Genomic DNA, 19361 nt, shown 5'->3' with positions numbered 1-19361 from the left:
AATATGCTCTCAGTTTAGCTTGTAGATCACCTTCCAAACCTCTGTGGGAAAAGCATGAGAAAATAGTTTTCTCTCAAACATTATTCATGATATCACAGCAGAAGGCTTTTTCACAGGGTAAAATCACCTTCGAACACACCACAATTCCTAAAATGAGTATGGTACCATCAACAAATGATTTATAATGTAACTAAAGTCTTAAAACCTTCTATTGACCGCAAAGCTTTTTAATGAGGTGCTATCCTGTATATTGGTCCCAAGATGGCTGCCAACACTTCTTGGATGAAGTACTGACAGCCAATCAGATCTCACGATGAGATGTGTGGTTAGGCTCCGCCCAGATATATCTATCTTTTTAACTCTAATTTTCTCAGGAACTTCTGAACGGATTTACACCATTTAAGCAAAAGGCACGAGTCTGAACTGAGGACTACCTCTTTGCCCAATTTGATGTAATTCCGTTCAGCAGTTCGGGCTGTAGCTGCGTCAACAGGTCCTATGGGAACATGCATGGGGAAAACGCGTTTTGAGACACCCCTTTTTTCTCGGCCCCCGCTTGACGAATCACCGTGAAATTTTCAGGATAGGAGGGGACCAGAGCTGGCCAAAAGTTTAGAAAAGTTCGCGAAGATTCGTCAATCGGCGCCAACGTTATTCCAAATAGAATGTTGCGGATTTCCTATGGAAAATAGGTCCGAACTATAACTACCTACTGGCGACTGCCAGTAGGTAATATATGTATGTATGTATGTATATGTTTATACTTACCTGAATACTTATATTTTCAATCGCAACCTTGAACATGCATATGCCTTTACCAGTCATGCTATGCTATTACAACAAAATTTGTTTCGTTGTAATGGCAATATGTGTGGTAAACTTTTGCATTGTAATGGTAATGCGTTGTAACAGCACTTGAGTTGTTACAACCGCATTGTAATGGCATGCGTTGTACCGTCATGCATTTGTTACAAACACACCTAGCAGATTTCTGAATAGACAATGAAGGATCAGCAACAAAACCCGGGTATGGGGTAAGGCACACTGTTTGCCATTCATTTTGTTTGTGAGTCACTGGAACGGGGTGTTTCTATTGGCATTTTGTCCGTGTGAGGTTGGAGTGATAAAGACCTGTAGTCCTCACCTATAACGGAGGACCACACATTATTTGCAAATATTATATGACTGTATGCTTCTATGGAGAATTCTCTCTCATTTTTAGGCCATGCAAGATGGTGTGTCTGACCCGATCGAGGAATAAACCAGCTTTGTATTGGTGCTATTTATTAGTTTTCTCTCTCAAATTTTTATTAGTTAATGAACACCATACAGAGAGGGTCAGGGCCTCAGAAATGCCTATTCATTTTTCCTTTTAGGGCTGAATAAAGGGCAGAAACATGTTGGCCTTTGCACAGGGTTGAACCATTCCCCTCTATTTAATTCTTCTCACTGAGACAGGAATAAAAAGTTAGGTCCACCAGTAGATCGTTTTAGATCCCACACTTCTGTCCCCTCTGTTCATATCTAGACGACACCCACACCTGCAACATCATTAGGGCCCCCACTCTTTGACCCGTCGAATGCACCTGTTTTTCAGTTTCATAGCTCACATTGATAAACTATTTTATCAATGTGATGTGGCGCATTATGATAAAGCATGCCACCCGCTGGGTGGGAGACAGCTACTGCCCTATATACGTGATGTACATTCTATTCAGCTAGTTGAATTGGATTCTGAAAGACATTCAGAGGTTACCTTAGCTTCTCCTTCGGTACTTAGTTATGGTAACCTCGGACATGAGGTTATCGGTGGCAAGTAAAACATGTGATAGAGGACTCATGCTGATGAACTGTACAACTTTAACAGGACTTTTGAAAAGCCAGGTTTGAGCTTAACTGTTTTCTCAACAGAGGCAGAAAAAGCATAGCCGTATCTGAAGGGTAGGCATCATCATGAATTAGCGTAAGAAGCTGATTGGTTACTAGCACTACAATTAAAGGAAAAAGAGGCAGTTTCAACAATACCGGAGATACATGGCACAAGTAACGCCTGTTAAACCACCATACAGAGATTCTAGAGGAAGTCGCCACTTTTTACAGAAACCTGCATGACTTGCCTCATATTGACTTATTTGCCTTTGAGGATAGTTTCCTGCAAGACATTGTTTACCAATATTACCAAAACAGCAAAAAGCAACACTTGTGGGTTTCATAATAGGAGAAGAAATTCAGATTGCTATGGAAGATGTGTGCCATAAAGACCACCGGCCAAGATGGGTTCTTATAAGAGTATTAAAACAAAAAATAACAAAGTCTAAATCTCAGAGATGTTGTGCAGAGTAGTTGGAGACCGAGTAAGTGGGATGCTTGCACCCAAAGTTTAACAAAGCACTGGTTACACTGATACCCAAGCTGAGGGGGTGAAGGCAGAGGTTTGAATCGCCTACTGACCCAAATGGCTTATAAATAGTGAAATTATGATACCTGCATAAATCCTTGCCTGTAGACTTGCCCCCTAGTCCTAGGCGATAATCTTCAGGCACTTCTACATTTGCTGTGGCAAGTAAAAGACGATCTGGTTGCTGGTAAAGCATTTGATAGATTGGAGCTGTGTTACTTTTCAGGACAATTGAAAGAGCAGTACTGCTAGCTTTATAAATTAAGTTAAATGGCTTTAAGCGAACCCTTCAACACAGGACACATGCAGTCGTTATATCTCCCAACAGTCTGCTTTCCACCTCCACAGGGGGTGAATGGAGGTACACTCCTCTAGTGTGCCCACTCGGATGGGTTAGAAAGACACCTGGGGCCATTATCAGTTGAGGGGGGGCGGCGGCAGCAGGAAGGGACGATTGAGAGTAAGCCTCCCCGTTGGCACCCAGCCGGCTGAAAGACTTACCTTTGCCTTTAGGGCCACTGTCACCCTCCTCGCCCACCCCCCAGCATCTAGTGGGAGGATCCCTGCTTGGGATCACAGACCTGCAGCAAGCAGGGATCCACTACATAGACATACCTCAGGAAACTGGCCAATGTCCACTTAGATAGGTGCGTGACATGCAGAGATATGCTCCCAGGCACTGATCAAGGTGAAACCAGTTAGGGCTAATGTTGTTGTCTGGTTTCAAATTCACTCAATGTGATGTGAGTCATAACTGGCCTAACACTTTTTTATACATTACTCAGGTAGGTTGTCGCACGGGGGTGGTGATGGGGTTAGGAATGAGCAGTGGCAAGCTAGGTATCTGCTAGTGCCCCACCCAGTAATGGCCCCAGCAGTATTTTTGCCCCCAAGGAGGCAGAAAGCCCATTATATACCAGGGATAATTTGGAAAAAATGGGTGGGGTGCCCCTCCACATAACATGCCAAAAATCATTTAAACCCTCCTGGTGGCTGATTGGGGTGGGGTCACCCCAGTCTCAACCAGCCCAAGCTCCACACCCCAGCCTTCAGGAGGAAGGGGCACAAAGACCATAAGACAGCAGTGAAAATAATCAAAAACAGTACTGGTGGGCATGAAGGCAGCCCACCCAGGCATCTGGTTTTTCCCTAACCCATAATGACCCCATGCTGTATTTGTCCTCCCCTCACTCCCTAGATGGGCAGAAAGCATATGACACGAGGAATATTTTTTTTTTAAAGGGGGTGGGGTAGCCCATAATGGGCCTAGCCTACAAAGGGCCCAGCAGTCTTTCTACCCCTCCCCTCTGGGGGCAGAAAGCCCACTATACTCATGGATGTTTAAAAAAAGAGAATGAGGTTGGGGCCTTCATGTGTCAAGCAATTTCCCCCAACCGTTAAGCTTCAGTAGTCTTTCTGCCCTCCTTTAGGGGGAAGATTGGAGCATTTACCCCCAGTTTGCTCCCAAAGTAGGCAGACCGTCCAATGGATGCCAGTAGGTGGCACTGTGTGAATCTGGGGTGATTCCAATTGCTTAGCCATATACAGGCACTATCCCTGTGGGCCGACGGCATTTCCTTCATTTCTATGCTCTCTTCGATGCAGATCCAAAACTGAGACCCTAACTTTGTCGAATGTGGATTTTTTGCCAAAACTTCAAAATGTAGCTCAAACAGTGTGCCAGGGATGATTCAAGTGGTGCCGTGACTGTGGGAAGCAGGTGTCAATCACAGACCCACTTGTCATGTGTCTTTGGTGTTAAAGCTCTTGTCATGACTCAGTCATGCGATAAATGTGCCCTTATATACCTGAAGGCGGAAGTCTGGTCCCAGCTCAAATTCATCTGGTAAGACAAAGATGCACCATAAGTACAAGAAAGCTGAATGGGCCTCCACCCCATCCTTCCACTTGAAATCAGGTGAGAAGGCTCAAGGTCATTAAACAGAACATCATACTGTCATGCTTTGTGCATCCTAGTTCCGGGATGCGGCAGAGGTGAAGCGCTTCAGGCATAAAGCCGTCCGCACTCTGCAGGAGATTACTTAGGGCCATATGTAGGTAGGGTCACATTTACCGACTCATAAATACCGAATTTTACCGATTCGGTATTTATGAATCGGTAAATGTGATGTAGGTAATCAATCGGTAATATTTACCGATTCGGAAAGGGTCGGTAATTTAGAATCGGTATTTACCGATTCGGTAATGATGCATGCCTTCCCATTGATTCCTATGGGCCAGGAGGCCCATAGGAATCAATGGGAAGCCAGTTACCATTACCGAATCGGTAAATACCGATTCGGTAATGGGGGGAGCACATTCAAGGGTGGCAGGGTGTCACATTGACACCCTGTTGCACCCCTGATTCCTGCATGTGTGCACATGTGGCGGACATACATGCCCTAAGGGCATGTATGTCTGCCACATGGCACTCTTATTTCAGCAAAATATTGCTTTTTGCAATGTATTCGGTATTTAGCACCAACCTATATTTGGTGCTAAATACCGAATTCTTTTTCCTAGACATCACTCATTTGAGTGTTACCTACATATCATTTCAGGATTCGGTATTTACCGAATCGGTAAAATTACCGATTCGGTAAATTACCGAATCCTGAAATATGCCCCCTACATAGCAAAAGCCTAAATACCGGTCGGTAACTGGATATTTACCGAAAATCGGCCGTTACCGACCGGTATTTGGCTTCCTACATATGGCCCTAAGTATTTAGCTTACGTGTCTGCAATCTCCTGCTGTCGAAGCACTAACCTTCCGTATTCGGGTCACAGTACGTCGTGTTCGTCTTTCGGCGGCGTGGATGTTCGGCGACTTTCTCTATGATCTCCACGGCGTTCGTTGCTTCCGGCTCTCTGCTCCGGCTTCGCTTTCAAGGATCCTACAATAATAAAACGAAATAAAGAAAAAAAAGGCATGTAAAGAATCCACGTTTTCCCAAGTGCTCTGGTGGTAATGCGCGCTGCGATAACGTGCTCATTTGCATAAGAACTCACACTTATCTGATATGCTCATTTGCCTTCCAGAATACGATTTTGTGCCACAGAGGTTTCTTTCTGAAAGATACTATTTCAGCAAAGAACATGCGTGTAATGTGTTTTCACTTTTAAGAAATATTACTAAGACTTGTATAAGGTTCTACACATTTTGTTTTGCAATCTTTTTATTTTTACTTAGTAAAATAACAAAAATATACAAGAGGAGATTGTATATTAACCTATTAATATCTAGGCTTTGGATACCCTGATATTTGTCTAGTCTGCATTACTTAGCCTTTCCTTATCTGTTACAGAAGTAAATTAGGTATGCTAGAAAAGCACACAGAGAGGCAACTCAAATTTTACAAAAATGCTCAAAAACACAGTAGGTAATACAGTCCAGTCTCTTCAATGTTGTGAGATATATTCTTTTTAATGAATTCTTGAATCATTCATGGCATGAGATGATCAAACAGAACAGCCAAAATACAGCCAAAGCGTTTCACCCCAATGGGGCTTCCTCAGGGCACTAATCTGAATCCTCCAACCTTATAGTAATCACTGACGTAACATGTCACTATATTTTAAACTTTGCAGTGATAAATGATCTCTCATCTACACCAGTAGTTATCACGGAAATATCTCAGTTTATCACACACTTTAAGTTGATAGTCCTATTGCTTCAAACACATGGAGTCCTCAAACCGTGTAACGTACTCCCAGTTCAGTTCTCTCATGTTCACTTCAATAGGTTACACTCCATGTGTTGAAAAGTTACTTCTCCTTTGCTCAGGTAGGACGCCGCGTCTCTCGACCCGCCGACAGCCTTACGATTTTTTTTTCTCCCTTACTGCCTATGTCTCTGTTTTTGTATAAATTATGTATGCATATAGACCATCTCATCATTTGAGCTATGGTGTTCTAGACATTTTGCCTTTACTTATATCTATGGTCTCTTTGTTTTCTTAGATTGTGTACTACTCCTGTGTATGCAGTTTTGTTACTATTTCGTGAAGAGGGAATTTACTCGTGTGTGTGTGTGTGTGTGTGTGTGTATGTATATATGTGTGTGTGTATGTGTATATATCTCTAAAAGGGTATATCATATCAGATGTGTGGTGTATACACATATAGGTGTATGCAGGGTTTTGAGGAAATGTCCATGTGTTCTTGATGAACATGCCCTTTGATGGCTCCATGTTGTTTGGAGAGCAGGCTGATTTGCACTTGAATGATTGAGGACAGTCGAGCCTGTGCTGAGGGCTGGGAGAATTGTGTTGCCTTGTGTGCTGCTCCTCATACTGACCCTTTGCAAGCTAACTCTTCAGATGTGTTATTATTTGTTCTATCATTGGTCCAGCAAGGGCTTACAGTGGCCAGAGGTAAGGGTTATCTTTCAAGCATTTTTTCAATCTATCTATTGATCCTTCTCTATTTACATCACCAGGTATGATGAGCTTTTTGAAGTTCTCGTTCATATGTTTACTCAGAAGCAGTTTGTCATGCCACAATGGGATTTGAACTTAGTGTTGACGTTTCTTATGCACACACCTTTTGAGCTGATGCACAGCTGCTCACTGTGACGGATCCTCCCAGCAGTTTTCCTGATTTTTATCACCTGTGCGTGCAGTATAACTGAACTGCAGGTGCTTTCAGTGCAACTTTTCCCAAAGTTGTGACTACTTATCACATCAGCTAATCTATCAATCTGACAGTGTTTGCTACATTGTCTGCACAAAAGACCATTGTGTAGATGAGCTACTTGAGGGTCTCGGGTGCAAAGGAGGAGGTGCAGAAAAGGACTCTGGCTGGATAGTTCTATACATCAAGATCTGCTACGTACTGGTCAAGAAACATCCCCCTGAAGACCCATTCCACCAAGGCTGCTACAATGCATTGGTGACGAGGATGCTGGCTGTAGTTATGTGCTAGGCTGTGTCGTGTATCAGAGACCCATTCACAAAACACTTCTGGCTTGACAGTTTGGTCTGACAGGATGGACATTTTGCTCCTTCAGTCTTCTAAGACTTTGTATTCTCAGTCCTCCCATCTTTGGGAGTTATTACTGTGATATCCATTATAAAGATGAGGAATCTACAGTTGAAAGTGTCCATCAGAAGAACAAGTTTCTATGTTTGCCAAACATTAAAAGTGTAAAAGTAATAAAAGTGAGGCATACCAACTGTCTGCGTTCCGATGACCATGGCGGCACAATTCTGGGACTGCCCATGCATAGTAGTTTATTGGCAGCTGATTCATAAAGAGATAGTTGCGTAGAGGGCCATCAGGTGACAGTAGGCCCCAAGGCTGTGATTCTCGGGATCATGGATCAATGGGATGGTAACAATAATACCAAGACCTTGGTGAGCATCGGTTTTATGTTCGCCAAACACAATATTGCTAGGTATTGGAAGAGTAGTAACCACCCACCCTCCTCCCCCCAGAATGGCGTAATAACAATGGGGGTATGGATACTTGCGAGTTGGCAGAGAAAGCAGTCCATGGAGCATGGGGGTGTCTGCAGAAATAATATAAAATATGAGACACATGATCCAGACTAAACGTTTGCCTTACAGGCCGAGATTAGTGCGGAGTCCTTTTCAACTCTACATTGTTATTAATGAAACTGAGGATTTTGCTCCTTATTCTGTACGACTCAGAAGTAATGCCTGAATGTTTTGCTGGTGTTGCTGCTGGTAATTGCTTTGAAAACAGAATAAAAGTTTATTATTTTTTAAAAAGGAGACGTTTCATTGGCTAAAGGTGCTATGCTTAGGTTTGAAAGAAAAAAAACTGGATAAAACAACCCATCTCTAAAATAAAGTAAATATAAAATGAATGTATAAATTAAAAACCTTCGATTGGCCTACTAGCCCTGACACTGAAGTGGACTACTTCTTAAGCAGATGTGCACATGTACAAGGGCAAAATGCTACCACTCACATTGACATTGAAGAGAGTGGGTTTTTGAAGTAGGCTGATCCGTTACTCTTGGCTTTATGGTGTAGCGGGTGGAAGCTAAACATAAGCGACACAACGGACCAATGGTTGAAGAGGGATGGTGGAAAGATGCTATCAGTAAGTACATAAAAAATATAGTTTAAATAAAATGAGAAGATCATGGCTTAGGCCAGACCTAAATATGGCCAATGTTCAAGCCTGTTTCCAGACCCCCAACCCTTAGGGAATGTGTTGTGGATAAACTTGCCTGAGATATTTGCATGAGCTATCACATCTCTTCAGTTGACTGACATGGAAAGAGTTTTTTGGGGGTATTTTTGCTGTCACCTCTTCGATGTTATATAGTGTTGTTGCTTTTGGAGACCATCAAATTGGGCTTTGGAGTCAATGAGGCTGAGTAGATCACTTTCTTATTGCTATACTCCACATGTCCTCCATTTAATGCCTGTACACCCTCTCACAGAGATAAGTACCTTAAGTGACATTCTCAAGATGTGTTCCTGTTAGATAATGATAGTGGCTACGTGGGCATACCTACATAGCCTCCATGCTCTAGAAGCTTTCTTGTATAGCTTGGCCAGGAGTTTCTATGAAACCTGTTTTGCCAGGGCCTAAGCTGGCAAGTGCTGCTTTCCTCTCCTCCCTCTTTACTCTGTGGTCTAGAATCTACCCACAGGCTAGGAATGAGAGAGATGGGTTATAGGAGTTGGCTAAAGTTCGTTTTATAGCGATTGCGCCTTCCACCAACAACTCTGAACTAAGTAATATATGACTGGCTAACTAGTGAGGTTGTGCAGGGTGAAGGGTGTCTTCTCACCTTTGACACGCACCGGAGCCTAGTACTGGGCATACAACGTTCTACTTAGCATTTAAAGTAGCATCTTCTTCTCCGACTCCTAGGTGGTAGCTGTCCATTTGTTGATAATGAGAGAGTGAGAACCTGTGGCCATCACCAACAGTCAGCAAGAAGGGTTGAGTTGGCCCTGCAGGAATACACATGTGTAACCTTTGTATTCAAAACTCATCTCATGGGATTCATTAAACCACAGAGAGAGCCTTCTGTAATAAAAGAATTGGGATTAAGCTTCATTTAGAAGACTTCCAAAATGTGGCAAAGAAACATTAGGGGCCATATCATACATATGAACCATTTTCATTGTTTGCGACGTGCACACCTTTTAAAAGGTGTGCCTGGCGCAAACCAGGAAAATGCCCCGTATTAGGATGAATGCTCTGCCCCCAGGGCAGCCGCGAACTCGTGCTGTCCTGGGGGCAACGCACGCATGTGAAAAACGGAGCAGCTGCTTGAAGCCGCTCAATGTTTTAACAGTGCAGGCAGCAAACCTGCTTATACTTTTAAGGGGGATTAGAGATCCCCTTGCAGGGGGACGCTGTGAGTGACTGCACCCGCCTGCACGGAGATGTCTGGGGGTCCATGGTACCCCCTTTCCTCCCTTCAGTGGGCTGCCATCAGGGGGCACACTGACAGTGCCACGCCTCTTAGGTGGCGCATTGTCAGTTCACCTCATGACAGCATCTTTGCCTCTGCACTCTCATCTGCAATACGGCGCGTGCACAGAGGCAGAGGGATTACCTCATTTGCATTGAGCCACACCCTCTTGTAAATGAGGGAACGCCCTCTGATGTTACCGCTGGCTTTATGTGCACCAGCACTATCTGTATTACAGAAGGGGACGCACAAGCATCTGAGGCCCCTTCTGTAATACCAAAGTGCCCCAGGGGCACTAAAGCAGGCACCAACTTCTGTTGTGCCCCTGGGGTGCTTCTGTGATATGGCCCCTGTACTACTCTTAATTAAAACAATATATGCAAATCTTTCATATTCTGAACAGCTGTCGTGTCACTTTTATCTATCCAATGCAGTATGTAAGGGGTACTTTTTTAATTATACAGTGGTAGTTTATCCCTAAGCAAATGTATACATATCACAGTTTATACCATCCTTATGTTTTACAACTTTGTTTTACTTTAGGTAGAAAAAGCTGGCACGAATTAAAGAAAGAGTCATCTCCTCCTGAAATCAAAAGGAGACAGGTATGTAATTTTTCAAGAAAAGAAGAAATGTACAGTGAATATAAAATAATATACCACTTTACCTATTTTGCATTGAGTTTCTTTGCTCACTATTGTAATGTCCAAACCCTCCACGTTTTAATATCATAACTGAAATTTAAACATGGGTGTTACACATCGTAGGCTTTAAACGGCCATATCTCTTTCAGAGTGTACCACTGTCATCTGAAAGTGTCTGTTGAACTTCAACAGCTTAAAAATCCGTGCATCTTTGCGTTTTCAATTCCTTTTTTCTCTTAAAAGGTCTCAAAACCGAGACTGATGCAGCATGTAGAATGAACAGGCTTTGTGCATAACTTTTCTTTCAAGGCCACATACTTGCTTTTTCTAAGCGATAAAAAGCTTAAGTGTTGAAACAATATTTCAATCCATGTTTTTGCATTGAAATATTCGAGCATAACCAGTTACACAGCTGTGCTCAATTGTCCCTCCCCTGTGATACTATAATCTTAAATACTTTTTGCCCATATCACACTTATTATTGCATGCGCAAAGCATTTTCAAAGCCAGAGTGGCTATTGTGTATATATATGTTATTTATTTGCTTGATTAATTAAAACCATTTCAATGCATAGATAAAACAGAAATCAAATCATAGTAATCATGTTCTAAAACTATTCTAAAATGCAAGGGGTATAAGAGGCATATAAAGTGAGCCATAATGCCACGATTGGCATGACAGTGCATGTCCTCGGCCCAAAAAAGTATAAGGTGCAGTTGTGCCTTAATTCTTCATGATGCTGTCGACACAGTGCAAAACAACCGCAAAAGATTCAGTGGCAACATATTCTGAAACAAATCGAGGGTGCTGACCATAAAGTGGCTTGAGCACAAATTGACCCTACAGTGCAAGAATTATTCCCAGTAGGATAAAAGTGCTTGTGTGCCTTGCATCTTCCTAACTCAATCGTGCCAGCCATTCTAAGAGTTTGCCTTGCCAGTCCTTTAGTTAGTCATTTTGACTTCAGCTTATTGTCAATTTATATGTGACAGAATCCAAGCATATCGTGAAGTACACGTTTCATAATTTTTAGGATAGAGTGTGAGGATATTTTAGTTTAACAGGTTGGTGTTATTATTAAGCCTCGTCTCACCTTGTCTTGTATCTTGGCTTTAGCTTCTGTTTCAATATGCAAAACCTTCTTCGCTACCCTCTGGAGATATTTTACCGCAAAGTAGTTCAGCCAGGATCACTCGGGTTGAAACTGGCTACAATGGCCTCTCTGCAAAACCTTATGCCTCTTTCGTTGAATTTCCTGCATAGGATTAATTGGCAATCCTCTAAGGTGGCCTTAAACAGGCACAAAACATGGGACATGTCACCGATCCCCTGTCCGCACAGCCTGTAGTTGCCCTTGCCTTCATTCCTAAGCCGTGGTGGAGCATGCATCAGTGCAGGCAGGTCTCCCAGCCAGATTCTTTGGAACTTTTCCTTTATTGAGTTGTTGTAAAGTTCGCCATGATAACACTGGGGCCTCAACTTTGTGTAATTATTGGGAGTTAGCCATCCGTCTTCTCCTGGCTAAGTCAGATTTGTTTTTTTCAGAGTAGCAGTTTTGATGTTTGATTTTTTTTTTTTTTTATGCTTGTCCTTGCCCAGTGGTTGGTCCCAGGCTGAGGAGAGGTCCAAATAAGTTATGGATGAATTTAGATAGGCTCGCTCTTGCTGGTGATCGAGTCCTATCTTGTATTTCAAGCCAGAGATGATGATTTCAAGAGCCCACTCTTGTATATTTGAAGTTCACACGCCTGCCTAGCCAGGGATTGCCAGATACGGTCAAATTCTAGTCTCATCTGGGCAGGAGACCTATACGGTGGCAGTTTGAAGATATTCCTTTATATACTTGTTATTAATTTGTCCAGAGTGGAAGCTTCCCGCCCTCTCAGGGCCTCGCTCCCATATGTCAGAGTGGAGGAGAATTTTCTTGGGCAGCCTGAAGTAGCGGTGTTAAAGTTAGACCCCTCAGGTTTCTGTACATGGCTGCCAGACCTGCTGTGAAAGCATTACCCTTCCTTTTGGTATATTCCAGTTGAGTGAAGACCTTACGGTTGAAGTTAACAATTACCCCTAGTTATTTACAGTCGTTGACAGCCTTCAGCTTTTCTGAGCCTAGATGTCAAGTGTGATGTTTCTCCCCTCTTTTATTTATATATAGGGTTTTGGTCTTTTTCATGTTAATTATTATCCCGTTACCCTGAGTAAGCTAGGGTTGCATTCAGAAGCCGTTGTATGCCCACCTTCATTCTGCTGGCTAGCACATGGTCATTAGCGCAAAGTAAGTTTGATAGTAGGACGTCACCAACGTTTGGGGATTGGCTGCTGAGCTTGTTTAGCTCTTGGGAGAAATCCGAAAGGAGTACATTTAAAAGGATGAACACAAGCACACAGCCCTGCTTTAGATATTGCATTTTTGTAAGGCTCTCGACAGGTAGGATCCTTCCACAGTTTTACCCGAACCCGTGTGTTTTTATTTTTTATTAAGCATCTGTGTCGCCATGAGCAGGCCAGGTGGATTATTCCTTTTTGCAAATTTGTGCCATAATTTCTTCCGGTCAACCCTGTTAAATTTAGCTTTATCATCAATGAAGTATTGATGTATCGATTGACTGTGGGTTATTGCAAAATCTTTCAGCAGTGAGAGGGCTTTGATATTGGTAGATGTTCCTGTGCTTTTAGAGAAACCTGTATGATTCTGTGGGATTATAGCATTGTCTCCGGCCCACAACTGGTTCCTCCAGTGTGGGCCAGCAAAATATTTAGCCTCATTTTGATTAAAAATACCAAGTGGTATTTTCCAGGATTTTTTGTCTCCATTATGTATTGGTGAAAATATGGAACCGTTCCATGAGGGGGTATATTATTACTGCGGGTGATGTAATTAAAAAGTGGAGATAGTTGGTCTGCCCCAAAAATGGGCTTCTCCTTATAGATTGCAGGGGGTATCCCCTTTCGGACAGGAGCTCCTTCTTGTCATCCCTTGGATATTTGTCTTTTCATAGCTCCCGGACTGAGGAAAAGTTTGATACTGACCATACATTGAATCGTGGGGGGTCTTCAGCAGAGTAATTGAGGCTCTGTTTACTCCACTTGACCTGGTTGCCTGTAGGGAGTTCTTTATCTATATTAAAATGAGAGCTGGACTAGGAGCACTATAAAGGTCCAATACCCATTCTCCTAAAGGGGGTCAGTGAGTCTAATAACATTGGTGGGGTACTTGTTCGTATTAAGAAGAGAGGAAAAAAGAATTGCTAGTACGAAGATGGTTGGATAGGGAATAATGTGGAGGTGATCTTCCTAATTAGGAAGTGATGCCCTCACACACCCATGTGGGTGTCATGCCTCATCATCTGGCTTTTTGCTCCTAGTGGGGCCGGCGCAGCAATGCCCCACGTGCCCCGCGAGAGGGCTCTTTGGCGGAGATCTTTTCAAAGCAGAAGCCGTGATTGTGGGTGTGGGGAGCCATGGAGTGAAAGTGCGAGTTTAAAATTACCTGAAGGGTACCCTATAGTGAGTTTATTTGGGGTTCCTTGGGTAGATTAAAAGAAGGACAATAAAAACGTAGCTGTCGGTGCGGGATTAGGGAGCATGACTGTCTTGTGAGTGGAGCATAAACGCAATGTGGTTGATGCTCGATCAGGTCGACATGTTTCACGCCCTGGTGGTCCGAATGGATCGGAGGCGTTTCTTCAGGACCACTGAGTGTATTAAGTACCCTAGTATGAGTCCTAAATAAACGGTGTAGGGACTTTGTTTATTCTAGTGGGACAATTTTTGCATCTCTTTTGGACTGATGATGCTTGGTTTTCAACTCTGAAGTACACAGGGCTCTGCTAACTAGCCCCCAGTGCATGTGCTCGGACCCCTCAAAATGTATGTGCAGTTGTCTAATACCAGATTGGCATACTTAAATTATCAACAAGTTCCTTGTATATGGTATAGTGTACCCAGGGCTGGTAATGTAAATGTCATTAGTGTACCTCAGCAATTTTGCCACTACTGCAGTGAAAGTAAAAACATGGCTCTAGGTCTGTCATGGAAGTCTGGTCGGGCACTTTTTAAACTGACAACCCGATGTGGCAAAATACATTATTTTGCCAAGGTTTAATATTTACAAGTCACTCCAAAGGCAGGTTGCTAAACATTAAAAAGCATTAGTAAATGCATTGGGTTTGGTCTATGTGATGAATAATAAGCTGTTTTTTGTTGCAAGTTCTAGCTTGCTGAATAGTTATACAGTATAAGTTACAGAAAGTCGATTAAAGCGTAATGACTTGTTTATGTACAAAAAGGCAATCTATTGTACTGTTACGAGTGGTATTATAAAGTGGGGAGATTAGTGGTGCAGCTATGGGGAGAATAGGTAAAAGGTGGCTGAAAAACCATACAAGTACAGCGTAAGTGCTGTTTTTGCAAATCCCAAAAAATAAGATTATGAAAACTAGATGAAAAGGTGTTGTTTGGTCATTGTTTATTGTTAAGATAAACAAATGAAAATTCACTTTATATTTTTCAAATGCCCATTTAAGCAGTTGTGCAATATAAGTGAAAGAAACACACTGAAAGGGAGATTGTTTTTTTGAGACTGGCACATTTTTTTTTTTTTGTAATTGCAGATTTCGCTTACTAAGTTTTTTCCTTTTATTTGGCACTGTGCATTTTTTTTCAATACTTAAACTTAAATATGAACATAAACTCTGAAACGTTAATGAGCGTATAGTCATTATTTGCACTTGCATTGTCACTGGCATTGTGTTACTTATGGTTTACAATTTGTCTTTATTTAAACAGTACACTGACATTTTCAATTATTCTGCTATATACTTTGAGGTTTGTATGTTGTAACACATACTATATATTTTTTCAAGGCATTTGTTATAAGTCCCAATGCCACTGCACCTGCTGCACCACTGAAATAATGACCCTAGTGCCTGATGGATAGCAGCACTTTGCCTGTTTTAACAATGTGCAGTTAATGTTCTTTATATTCTATAACCACAAAAATACTGGGGGCTGTTTAAATTACTTTGGAGAACTCAAACCCTTTTTAGAGATTATTAAGCGAAAACGGGCATAAAGCAAGCTAAATAAGACAAATTGTTTGCTTATTTTAAGAATGTGCTGTTGATGTTCTTTATATTATATAACAACGAAAATACAGGAGGCTGTTCAAATTATTTTGGAGAACTCAAACTCTTTTTAGCAAATTTCTAAGCAAAAACACCATGCATTAAAAGTATGCAAATAAATATGAATGCATTTTACATCCACGGAAAGATGAACAGCAAAATTCTCACTATTAAAAAACAACTTCTGCTTCAGTTTACCGAGTGTCACTCAGTTACCACGTTGCTTATTCAAATGGCCAACGGAAAATACAGCAAACTATATAACATGTTTTTGGTGCTAGAACAATACAATCTGCACAGTAAAGACCAGTCTGAAAAAAAGCCAGTCTTGCCACCTACCTGCTTGAAAACAAAAGTTGAGAACTCGCACCAAAGAAGGAAAAAAACAGTATTTTTTTTTAAATCTAAAAGTGTTCCAAACCAATAGATACCTTCCGAAAAAAGAACAGCAGCACAAATCCCATAAAGTCACAAAACACACTTTCGCACAAAGACAGGCTTCAACGTAATGCGACAATAATGCCCATCAGCTGGAATTTTCAAATTTACTGCTCTTGAAACTATACAACCTCCTGCAATCACAAAACCCGAGGAGTACCTTTAGAACAATCCAAGACATTGCGGCAGTTGTCTGACACTGTAATGTTATATGGAAACTCTCTTAGCGGGTAAAGGAGGTTAAAGCATTCCATCAGAGCACCACGGAGCGTGCTCACGTAAAGCACTGCAATCACTTCATTCAGGTTTTCGCTACATAATGCTCCAACAACAAACACGTGGCAGATTTTTTTAATTCATTTTTTTATTTATTAACTTTTATTGATGACAAAAAGCAGAGAAATATCATTCTCGCAGCAGTGTACATAGCAAACAACACATCCTACAGCGTAATGACATTAGTGCAACGTATTATATATCTGTTACCAACACAATGCAATTCACGTCGGATTTATTTGTGAAACTATCCAATACGATGCTAAACCCAAAGCACAGAGCATCCCTTTTAATGCCATCTTTAGCACTTTGATCTATCACAACACCCTGTCCAGGGGCAGAAACCCAAAGTGCCATTTAAGCAGTCCTCCCCTTTTGCTCCTGCTGCTACTGTGGTGTTCTCTTTGGAACTACTAATCGGGGCCCTCCTCCCCTTTAGTCCCAACATCTTTGGAAGCTAGGTAAGTCTGGAGTCTTTACCAGAAGTTGTTAGGTCAATTACGAGGGGGATGGAGGTCATTATAATTTTCTATTTGTGTGCAGCAGTACATCATATAATTCGACCAGCTCCTCATTGGGGGGGGGTCGAGCCCCGGGACTAGCAGATCGCTACTCTTTGCTTAGCCATCAGGAGACCCATGTCTACCAAACATCTAATCGCTTTAGGTAGATGTCTGGAAAACCCCAATAGTGCAATCATAGGGTCTGGCTCGAGTAAGGTATCTGTAATGTCTCCCAGAGTCTTAAATATTGAGGCCCAGAAGGTCGCGATCCCAGGACATACCCAGGCCAGGTAGAAAAAGTCCGCCGAGTTAGCACCGCAGCGGTCACACAGCACATTGTCACGTAAACCATACATGCTGAGCCTCTCAGGAGTGTAATAGACCCTATTTAGGAATTTAAAATGTATCAGCCTGTGTTGCCCATTTAAAGAAATACGCTTCGTGCTTTTGCAATAGTATCTCCATGCTGTATCCTCATTAACCCGGCCAGATCTGCCTGCCGCTATAGTCTAGCCTTAGTGTAGTGGTTTTCCCGGTATCCCTGAGCCATGTTGTAGATCTTGGAGACAAGTTGCACTGGTGGATCAGTCCTAATAACCTGTGTGAGTGGAGCTATTTCAGGTTGCTCATCTAGTTCGCTGCCCAGGAGTTCCTTCAATGCCTGTCTTATCCTGTGGAAGTGGAATCGTGTCAGTGGTGTGGCATGCTGTCCCCCCTGCTCAGTCTCGCCCCATGTTCTCGCTTTACCCTCGACAAACATGTCTCCTATTGTGTGAATGTTTGAGTTCAAGGCCCTAATCACTCCTATTTCCTTACATGGTGGCAACAAGAGGCACCATTCCAACGGTGTCCGGGGGAAATATAGGATAGCACCAGTTTGTAATTTCAGAAGGTGATGCCATGCATGAATGGTAGCATTGATGTAGTCTAGGATTCCAGTCCTACAATCCAGAGGCCTAAACAGGAGTGCTGGCAGTGGGGATGGTGCCGCTACGGCCTTCTCGATCTGTATATGCGGGGTGTCTGCAGGGCCGTGCAACCAGTGATGCACATGTGCCACCTGCGCTGCTCTATAGTACAAGTCAAGATCCGGGGCTCCCAGTCCACCCTTGCTGTAAGGCAGTGTGAGGATTTTCCACTTAACCCGGGCCTGTTTCCCAACCCAGGCTAGCTGTCCGAAAGAAAAGCTTTGGAAGGACCATGGGAATATTAGTAAATACAAACAGAAAACGTGGGAGGACTACCATTTTCATGATTGACACTCTGCCCGCCAATGACAATGACAGAAAAAAAATTACATTTTATTGCCGAAACAATATCATAACGCATGGGAAAATTAGTTAAACGTTCCACCCACTAAAGCAGAGTTAAGCAAGCATGTTTTAAATATGTGCAACGAGGAGAAGATAAGTATTGGTAAACAGTAAACACTTTGCAGTCTTAACATAAGAAAAAACATTCCACAGCATTTGGACCCGGTGCCACTGCACCTGCTGCACCATTCAAATCATGACCCTAGTAACTGCAAGATAACTGAACTTGTAACTGTATGTTTAGTTATAAAATATAGCAGCAATCTGTGTTTAGTGGGGTGGCTAGAGCTTTTGGTCCCGGTGCCGCTGCACTATTGAAATCATGACCCTAGTACCTGCTAGATAACTGCATTTGTTACTGCCTGTTTAGTAGTAAAATATTGCAGTATTAGGTGTTTGGATGGAAAGGTAGAAAAATGTAAACAGTAAACGGTATGCAGCGTTAACCAAAAGAAAAAAATGTTCGACCCACCATCGTGGATGGGAATGAGTAGTTAGACCACAGGAAGCTGATAAGAGACACAGAAGGGAGAACCGGCTACAACCAATAGAAACGGTGGAAAGTAAACAGACCAATAAAAGGTGAAGGCGGGATGTAAGTTATATTAAAACCAATAGATTTCACAAGCACAGTGCAAGTGATGTACTCCTAAGAAGGAGTACTCATGTTTCTTACATTTTACATGTCCTGATACTAAAAACTCGCCATTGTTGTTTTTTAACTGTAGGAAGGCTGGTAGTTCGGTTGGTTAACATGGGTTACACTAGCCCAACCTCTAAATGCTAACTTCCATTTGGGACCACCAAACATCGTTTTTCAAGGTATCAAAATAATTTTTGTGTTAAACCCTCCTTATTGCTGAAGTTGAATGTAAGGTAACTTGTAATATATAATGGGACTTTAGAAAGTCACCCCTAAATGTTCTAAAATCCATTTCTGATTAACTACTGGCGTTGTAACCCGGGGTAGCCTGCTGCTCTCCTACAGGTGTAAAGTGCTCCCAAGAACAGGAAACAAAAGGCCTGCTGGTGGGAGGAGGTGCAACCTCCTCCTAACCGGATGGCCAGAGGGCTGTGGCCACAGATGGCCCAGATTCAAAGAGGCAGCTACCTCTGATAGGAAAATAAGAATCCCTGTGGCTGTGTGAGAGTAGACAGGCTGGCATCTCTTCCAGAGAGGGAAAAGTAGAACCGATTGTCCAGGGGGAGTTGCTAATTATTCTGGACACACCTCAGGGGAGTGCCCATATCTGTGAC

The 19361-nt window shown here is 42.5% G+C and overlaps 1 protein-coding gene across 1 annotated transcript in view; it reads left to right on the top strand.

Annotated features, from left to right (window-relative positions):
* The window catches only part of TERF1 (telomeric repeat binding factor 1), a 237169-nt gene that overhangs the window by 195672 nt on the left and 22136 nt on the right, over nucleotides 1-19361 (top strand). The window contains exon 10 of the mRNA XM_085605429.1: nucleotides 10347-10408. Within this exon, the coding sequence (XP_085461555.1) occupies nucleotides 10347-10408 (62 nt within the window). The remainder of the gene's footprint in view (nucleotides 1-10346; nucleotides 10409-19361) is intronic.

Source organism: Triturus cristatus, chromosome 5_1 (assembly GCF_964204655.1).
Source record: "Triturus cristatus chromosome 5_1, aTriCri1.1, whole genome shotgun sequence".
In the NCBI taxonomy this organism is placed as follows: domain Eukaryota; kingdom Metazoa; phylum Chordata; class Amphibia; order Caudata; family Salamandridae; genus Triturus; species Triturus cristatus.
This window is presented reverse-complemented; position numbering and strand designations above follow the sequence as displayed.